The sequence below is a fragment of the Tupaia chinensis genome, unplaced genomic scaffold, assembly GCF_000334495.1.
Source record: "Tupaia chinensis unplaced genomic scaffold, TupChi_1.0 Scaffold149011_1, whole genome shotgun sequence".
Classification (NCBI taxonomy): Eukaryota; Metazoa; Chordata; class Mammalia; order Scandentia; family Tupaiidae; genus Tupaia; species Tupaia belangeri.
The window spans coordinates 71,633-80,626 of NW_006208857.1; the positions used below are offsets into that span (position 1 = coordinate 71,633).

An 8,994-nucleotide genomic window follows, 5' to 3' on the forward strand; every position below is an offset into this window, starting at 1 on the left:
TGCATTTTTAGCATCTGTCATCCTTAGCAATCACCCCAGGACCAGCCAGAGTGGCAGACTTCTCACAAGGCCCCGTGATGCTGATGTGGGACAGTTCCAGCCCCTGTGCTCAGGTCTCCCTATACAAGCTGTGCACACCATTGCGGCACACAGACCTCATCGGGGTGCCTCCCTCTCAGCCTGTATTTCATGGAAGGAACTCTTAAAAGAATTGTCCTACAAATAGATAAATATTTCACTGTCTGGATAATGTAAAGAACCAGCTCTTTTTAAGACCTTTTCTTCTACTCTAACAAGCCACATTCGTTTTAAATTTTTTATTTTAACAAATGAAGAGTCCCATCGTGATATAGCTCTTGACATAATTCTTGACAAAAACAAGTAGAGCCAGAAGAAAACCTTTAGAAGCTCTAAGCACTAAAAACTATCAGAATCTCCCACATAATGCACAGGATGGCAGCCTAATAGTTATATAGCCCCGTGTCTTCCCAGTCTGAGTGACTAAGTGTCAAATTCCGTCTCTCCTGCTAAACCAGAAATTTCACGGTACTTAGCAGTTATTGGGTGCTCGATAATTGCTGACTGGTGGATAGGTAATCAACCAGGCAGTGAGGATTTGAAAGAGAGAGAAGACGGAAATGGCTGAACACCGATCTCTGCCAACCCACCCCAATACCACGGCCAGGAGCAGAATTCATACCCACGTTGGTTCCATTTATTCATCATACAAATATTTTACAGTTTTATTTTTAAATCATTTACACATATTCATACAAATAAAAATAAATTTCAAGGTGGAACCTTGGGACCAAGGTAGTTAAAAAAAAAAAAAAAAACCCTCTGACCATTAGCTACTGAAGACAAGGCAAGAGGCTGGGCAGTCGTTTCTGGGGCTTAGTGTATCTCCCCGCGCGGGGACAGCCAAGAGGAATCCACGCTGCTCCCTCATCTTCCCTCAGTCTTCACCTTGTGGAGGCAATACAGGGGAGGGACTTTTCAACGCTCTCCCATAGAAACATTTCAAGACGTACAGCAAGGCTTGTGGTAACAGCAATCCCCATCTTTGCTAGGAATTTGGCAAGAAGGCAATTTCTGACTTTCTAGGCCGCTTTGCTCATTCTACCCACAGGTGCATCTAAGAGGAGGTGCCCTCACCACCACCTCCCCCTTCCCACCGCTCTATGCTCCCACAAGGCCCCAGGGCAGAGCCCACCTACTGTCCCAGGCTCGAATCAGAGTGAAACTTCCTCCTTCCTCACACCCAAACACTCTCTGTAGCAACTGACCCTGTGAGCTCCACAGGACCGCTATGATAACGCGCGAGCATTACCGCATCACAGCGTACCCGAGCTCACAGGCAGGGGAGCTCCGAGAATGGCAAAGTAAGGGCACGCCTACCAGAACTCAGCTCAGCTGTGCCAATCCAACATTTCAAACAGGCCAACTCCAAACACCCCATCCCGGACACAGTCAGACTGAATACAATCTCTGAATGCCAACCCACCCCAATACCACGCACGGTAGAAGGACCCACACACAATGCCAGGGAAGCTGGACTGCTACCAGTTCCCGGGACAAGTGGGGGGAAGACAGGTGCAGACGTGGCAGACCCCATCAGAAATGGCAGCTGAGGACAAGTTACCCTACACTGTTGGGCCCGACCCAAAAAGCAGCACCAAGAAAGGGCACAATGAGCAGAGATGTGTAGCTGATGGGTGGCCCTGGAATCACCACGGGGCTCAGGCTCAGCCGGCTGTCCTACAATCACGCAGGAACTAGAACGTGAACCACCCACCCCTACAGCGAGGCAGCTCTCGAGAGGCCGTACCGCTTGTGGTCATCAGCCCACCCCCTTGGCAGGCCCATTTGGGGAGAGGGAGTCACATCCAAAGCAGGGACCCCTCCAGACAGACACTCACAGGGCAGCCCATCCCACTGTCACTGGGGCAGGCCAAACATGGTGAGGAGGGTGGGCAGGTCCCGGGCATCAGCCGCCCCGTAGGCATCGCTCTGGCCTAGCATGGATAACGCCAAACGCAGGGTGCTCCAAATGTTCTCCGACATGGCACCCCCTTCGCCCCGAGGGCCCCGGCTTTTCCTCTGCATGTTCAGGGCCTCTAGAAAGTGCTCCACAGCCTCCCTGTAGGAAGAGGAGGAATGAGCTGGTGAGAACCACCATGGAAGGAAGCAGGTCATCTGACATGGGGAGAGAGAAAACTGGGCTGGGGATACACAGACAGCACCGGAGGACGAGAGTGCGGGCCGGAGGCAGGGAGAAGCTCATGCACGTCTCAGCAGGCTCTCACCGGTGCGCCCCAAGGTTGATGCAGCTGATGCCGAGGTTATAGCGGGACCGGATGTAGCCGGGCTGCAGCTCCAGGGCCCTGCGGTAAGCGGCCACTGCTTCTTCGCTCTGGTTTCCATTGGCCAGGGTGGCCCCCAGCTTGTTCCACAGCAAGTAGTCCTGTGACCGGGATGGACGAGGTTTGGGAACCGGATCAGGCTCAGATCTAACTCTGCCCGTTCCTTCCCTCTTCAACGCCCTGTCTGGCCACCACGTTGTTACTCGCCCATTCTGTTCTCAAAGCCCATTGGATGACCACAACATAGCCCCTCTCTCACCCCAGGTAGACTCCCTTATGTCCAGGTGACCCCATACTCCCACCTCTCTCTTCCCAATCCTCCAAAGGCAGTCAGTGCTACGCTGAAACCAAATTCCTAGGGCACCAAAAGCCCCCACAAACGAGCCCCACTGAGGTGCAGTCACGTCCTCTCTCTCCTCCCGAGGCTCACATTGGGGCGAACACTGAGGGCAGCTGTGAAGCAGTCCACGGCCTTGTCATACTCCCCACTCAGGTTGAAAAGGACGCCCAGGCCACACTGTACATCGGGGTCAATGGACGTAGGGTCCAGGCGCACAGCTGCTAGGAAGAGCTCCTTCACTTCCAGGAACAGGGAGCTGGACAAGGAGGGGAAAACACATGTAGACTATGTCTACACCCCTAGCCCCCTAATAACGCCCCAATTAGTCAAACATATTCCCAAGGTTCATCACTCGTCAACCATGCCCCACCCCCAAGTTCCAATTTAGAAATCTGGTTTTCCACTCCATGCCAACACTGCTCCTTCAGATTAATCCTGGGTTTCCCTTCCACTCTTGGCCCCTTCCATCTCAATCTACTCACACTTCTCAAACCGAGGTCACGCTCCTACTGGCCCTCAGGTTACCACTCCTCACCCCAGAACCCCTCACTCACTCAGACAACAGGGTTCCCAGGATTCGCTTGCTATGGCCCAGTCCTGCCCCACCAGCGCCCTCTTCACCAGAGGCCACCAGATGGGCGTAGGCCGGGGTGTAGCGCAGCCAGTCTCGCAGCGTCTCACAGGCCTGTCGCTGCAGCGACTCATTCGTGAAGCTCACAGCCAGTGCCATCAGGGCTGTCCGGTTATCTGGCTTCAGCTCCAGACACCTATTTGGACGGGAGGAACAGACTTGGTATCTGCTGGAAACTAGGAGTACCTTGGAATCCAAGCCTCGCTTTAAGACGCAGTCATATTGGACTCACCTGCCCCCCGCCCCAGACTATGACACAGAAATGTCCTAACAAAGTTACGGATCTGAAAACGGACTGAAGTCCCACAAATAAAATGAAAGATGACGAAGGAACTAAACCAGTCATCCCAACTCACTTGAGATCTTAGTTTCATCATGAGGAAATACTCTTGTTAATGGCCAGAAAGAAGACAAGGATCTGGGCCCGGCTCCTACCTTCCTACAGGTTATCTACAAGAGCCCCGGGCCCACCTCGCCCCACCTTTCAGAGTACTCACCTCCGCAGGGCGCTGATGGCTAGTAATTCTTGCTCGTTCTCTGCCTGGGTGGTGCCCAGATACTGCCACGCCTAGAGGGAGGTTGACAGAAGCTGTCACCCTGCTCCACCTTCCCTCCTATGGCTCCCCTCACAGCCTCTCTCCCCTTCCCCACCTGCAGCGCATAGGCTCCAGCCCATCTGCACTACTCTCTGGGCTTCCTTGAAAACTGGAGGACACAGGGACCAGCAGTTAGCGTAATGGCTATGTCGCTAGACTCCCATGTAGCCGACTGCGGTTCGAGTCCTGGACCCGGTGGCTTAAACTCACGCCGGGTGCGTGTGTGTGCGTGCCCAGGATCCCGAGAGGAGAATGGACTGCAGTGTTGCCATCCCCCCTGGGGGGTGATTTCTTACTGTCTCTCTGTCTCTCTCTGTCTTTCCAGCGAGTGCACACGCCCTATAGTGAAAACCTCTCCAAAAAAAAAAAGCTGGAGGACACAGAAACTGGAGGACACAGACCTCAGTCGGACACCAGAACCGAGTCACTCACTTCCATGTGCTTAGGGTCCTGCTGCACAGCCGCCTCAAAAAGCAGCACAGCATTGGGCAGGTCCCCTTCCTGAAGTCGCCGCAGTCCTTCTTCAAAAGGCTGAGGGTGATCTCGGAGGGGATTCTCCTCCTCAAACTGGTAACCCTACAAGGAACACATTGAGAGCCATTTAAGAGGGAGCATCTTGGTCAGAGCGGCAGGTACGGGAGGAGGGCGACACAGATGGAGGTGAAAGAGCTGAAGGCCTCCAAACCGGAATCGCAATTACATGCTGGCAAACTCTCCGTGTTACAAACATCTATGACTATGAAAACAGCAGCCAGTACCAGCCTCATGCCGCCATCTCCTGCTCACAATAACTGAAAAGCAGGGAACCAGCAGTTAGCGTAATGGCTAACTGCTGGACTCCCACGTAGTCGACCGCGGTTCGCGTCCTGGACCTGGTGGCTTAAAACTCACGCCGGGCGCATGTGCATGCGTGCCCAAGATCCCGAGAGGAGAATGGAGGAGAAGGGATTGTGACATGGCCATCCCCCCTGGGGGGTGATTTCTCGCTTCTGTCTCTATGTCTCTCTCTGTCTGGCTGGCAGGCACACGCGCCCTATAGCGAAAAAGAATCTCTCCCCAAAAAAAAGAAAAAAAAAAAAAACTGAAAAGCAGGCCGTGCTACAAACGTTCTGTGCTGAGAATAGCTTAATTTAGGAACTCTTCATCACCCTGCACATCTACACTCTCACCTTCAGCACCAGACAGAACACACTTCCTAGCAGGACCTGCTGATAGAAAGCCGATCAACTCACCTCAGCCTTCCAAGTGCATTTCTCATTGGCCTTCAATAAAGTGATGATGGTAAACAAAATGCAATTTGGAGTGTGAAGCCCTGCCACTCAAAGGCAGCTGTGAGCTAACGCACAGCAACACCACGTGCACGGACAGGACAGCACCGGCCTGCAACTCGGACGCTTTCAAGCCACTCCCCAACTTCATTCACAATCATTGTTTATGTTCCTCTGTACCTGATGTAAGCGAAACCGAATCCCAAAACCTGGACGGCAGGGCACACTTCTGAAGGAGGCTGAGAAGTCCTCCCTGGGGAGAAGTGTGATGCTGCTCTCTGGAAACTTCGTCAGCAGAGCAGCAGTAAAGCTAGGCGGGAGTCACCAGTGAGCCTGTCAGCTCAGGACGAGCAAATGAATGTCTCTGGGGAGTAAACAGCTACCGTCGCAAAACAGCACACCAGGACGAAAACAGACGTGAAATACCGGGCATGGCCTTTCTCAACACGGTTAAGGAAAAATTAGGATGAACTTGTTCACAATAAAGACATAAGGCTGCCTTCATGGCTGCTGTGAAACTGGTGAGAAAGCAGGAGCACACAAATTACCAGCAAAGTTCTTTTTCTTTTTTTAGAATTATTTTAACTTTATTTATTATTATTATCGTTATTATTTTCCAGTTTGATCAGAGAGACAGAGAGAGAGGAAGTGAGACAGCAAGCCACCAGGTCTGAGACTTGAACCGTGGTCAGCCACGTGGGAGTCCAGCGCCTTTAACCACCATGCCACTTGCCAGCCCCAATTACCAACAAAGTTCTAAACCACTGCTAGTCAGCATGTGCAAATTATTTGGCACGAATGAAAATTAAATAATTATAATGGAGGTTTCAAAAACAAGATACATTACAGAAGATGCATTTAAGGTAAATGTATAAAAAGTATATTCATGCTGAAATTAGGCATGTTCTTGGGGCATCTCTGTGCAATATAAGAACTCTGAAGAAGAAAATAACCCTAGCCTGGGAATCACCAAACTTTTTCAGTAAAAGGCCAATTAATAAATATTTCAGTCTTTGCAGGTCTATTGCAACTACTCAGCTCTGCCATATGCAAACAAAGAAGCATGGCTACATTCAAATTAAACTTATTTATGGGGGCCAGCAGTTGGCATGGTGGCTAAAGTACTGGACATTCCTATGTGGCCAACCACAGTTTGAATCCTGGACCTGGTGGCTTGCTTTCTTGCTTTCTCTCTTTCTCTCTCTGGTCAAATTAAAATAAACAAATGAGTAAATTAAAAAAATAAATAATTTTAAAAAACATATTTATGGACACTAAAATTTGAATTTTGTAAAATTTTCACATGTCGCAAGATATAAAACTACTTTCTCAATTAGTGGTCATATAAAAATTGGTGGTGGGGCTGGCAGGTGGCATGATGGTTTAGGGCGCTGGATTCCCACATGGCAGGCCATGGTTCGAATCCTGGATCTGGTGGTTTGCTTTTTCACTTTCCCTCTGTCTCTCACTCTGTCCCCCTCTGATAAAATTAAATATAAATATATATATGAATAAATAAAGCTAAATAAAAGTAACTAAAAAAAAAATTGGTGGCATGGGCTAGCCAGATGGCATGGTGGTTAAGGTGACTGCTCACATGGCCAGCTGTACAGTTTGGGTCCCAGACTGGGTACGTGTGTGTGTGTGTGTGTGTGTGTGTGTGTTGTGTGCCCAAAATCCTGAGAGGAAAATGGAGAAGGGCTACCCCCACCTCCATCTCTGTCTCTCTCCAATGAGAGACATATATATGGTAAAAATGTAAATTAAATTAAAAAAAAAAAAAAGATGGAAGGTGAACTTATAGCACAGGTCAAACTTTGGTGAACCCTACCCTGAACTACTAGAGTACAATAAAATAAATCCTTCTGCATTCAACCTTAACTGTTGCCTATCATCAATCCATGCTTTCTTCCCCCCTCGGAGAAGTTTTTGCTATAGGGTGCGTGCACTCGCCAGAGAGACAGAGACAGAAAGTGAGAAATCACCCCCCCCAGGGGGGATGGTCACGCCGCAATCCCTTCTCCTCCATTGTCCTCTCGAGATCTTGGGCACGCACGCACACGCGCCCTGCATGAATTTAAGCCACCAGGTCCGGGACTCGAACCACGGTCGACTACGTGGGAGTCCAGCAACATAGCTATTATACTAACTGCTGGTCCCATCATCAATCCATGCTTTAAGCTGCCATGTAAGAACAGAGATCACTGGCCATCTAGAATGCAATTTCCTAATGACAATAACCCTGCCTCTCAGAGCTATTGAGGGCATCATATAGAATGTTCACCAAAGTCTTAGCAAAAACCTCAAAATGCTCTTCATAAAGATACGATCCTCACTGCTCGAGGTACATCCTTGCAACCACAGGGTTCTTTAAGCTTCCTCTTGCCTATGCTGCTTATCTTCCTTAAGATCTCATCAATTATGGATCAAAGAGGACTTTTTCAAAATTAGAATATTTGCATAAATGGAAAAAGAATACTCTAGAGGAACCCTCAACAATCCACAGAAAGCGGGAAGCTTAGAATCACTGTTGCATCGTGAAAAGTATAATCCAAGCCAAGTATTATGTCTAACCCACTGCCTGGTCCATTCCGGAATCTCACAGCATCCTACTGCAGTAACAGGATCACTGCAGAGAGGTTGTCCCACCGCAGAAACTTCTCTTTTCTAAGAACAGCATGCAATACTTGCTGCAGCTGTAAGTGTAAGCTGCTTCTGAAAACATAAGGACTATCAATTTGGGGGGAAAAAAAAAAAGCACAAAGAGACCCATGAATTTATTTCATGATCAAGGATCCACTTTCTTTCTCTTTTTAAGTTTTTTTTACCATGGAGCACAAGAGCTCACCAGAGAGAGAAAGACAGCGAGAAGGAAAGTGAGAAATCACCCCCAGGAGAAATGACCACACTACAATCCCTTCTCCTCCATTCTCCTCTCTGGATCTTGGGCATGCACGCACACGTGCCCAGCATGATTTTCAAGCTGCCAGGTCTGGGACTCAAATCACAGAGGGCCATGTGAGAGTCCAGCTCCTTAACCACTATATAAACCCATACTTTTTTTAAAAGTATGATTGATATACAATTCGATTACAGAGTAGCTTAAAGCAATGTGAACTATTTACGACTAGTGAACATTAATATTAGTAATTAGTGAGTGACAGCATTTTCTGTAGAACATTAAGCCAAGTATTTCTTTTTTTCTTTTTTTTTTAAAGATTAGAACATTTTTAAAGCATTCTTTTTACTTAACTTTATTTATTTATTTTAATTTGACCAGAGTGAGAGAGACAAACACAGAGACAGACAGACAGAGAGAGAGAGAGAGAAAGTGAGAAAGCAAGCCGCCAGGTCCAGGACTTGAACCACAGTCGGCCATGTGGGTGTCCGGCACCGTCAACCACCACACCACCTGCCAGCCCCAATCCAAGTGTTTCTAATCCTAATTTTGTGATATCCCAACATATCAAGGATTTTGAACAGGGTTCAAGAACTTAAAAACAGGGACCAGCAGTTGGCCTAACGGCTATGTCACTGGATTCCCATGTAGTCAACTGCGGTTCAAGTTCCAGACCCAGTGGCTTAAACTCACGCTGGGCGCGTGTGCGTGTGTGCCCAAGATCCCGAGAGGAGAATGGAGGAGAAGGGATTGCGGCGTGACCATCCCCCCTGGGGGGTGATTTCTCGCTTTCTGTCTGTCTGTCTCTGTCTTTCTGGCAAGCGCACGTACCCTACAGCAAAAACCTCTCCTTAAAAAACAAAAAAAGGACTTTGGGACCAGCAGTTAGTGTAATGG

The 8,994-nt window shown here is 48.9% G+C and overlaps 1 protein-coding gene across 6 annotated transcripts in view; it reads right to left on the bottom strand.

The window, feature by feature from the left end:
- Positions 1-993: 993 nt before the first annotated feature.
- The window catches only part of PEX5 (peroxisomal biogenesis factor 5), a 21,333-nt gene continuing 13,332 nt past the window's right edge, over positions 994-8,994 (bottom strand). For all 6 annotated transcript variants that reach the window (XM_014585129.2, XM_027769207.1, XM_014585131.2 and 3 more), the window contains 6 exons: positions 4,363-4,506; positions 3,832-3,902; positions 3,258-3,470; positions 2,794-2,959; positions 2,307-2,464; positions 994-2,140 (listed from right to left, as the gene is read on the bottom strand). In XM_014585129.2, coding sequence (XP_014440615.1) covers positions 1,939-2,140; positions 2,307-2,464; positions 2,794-2,959; positions 3,258-3,470; positions 3,832-3,902; positions 4,363-4,506 — 954 coding nt within the window. In that variant the 3' untranslated portion in view covers positions 994-1,938. The remainder of the gene's footprint in view (positions 2,141-2,306; positions 2,465-2,793; positions 2,960-3,257; positions 3,471-3,831; positions 3,903-4,362; positions 4,507-8,994) is intronic.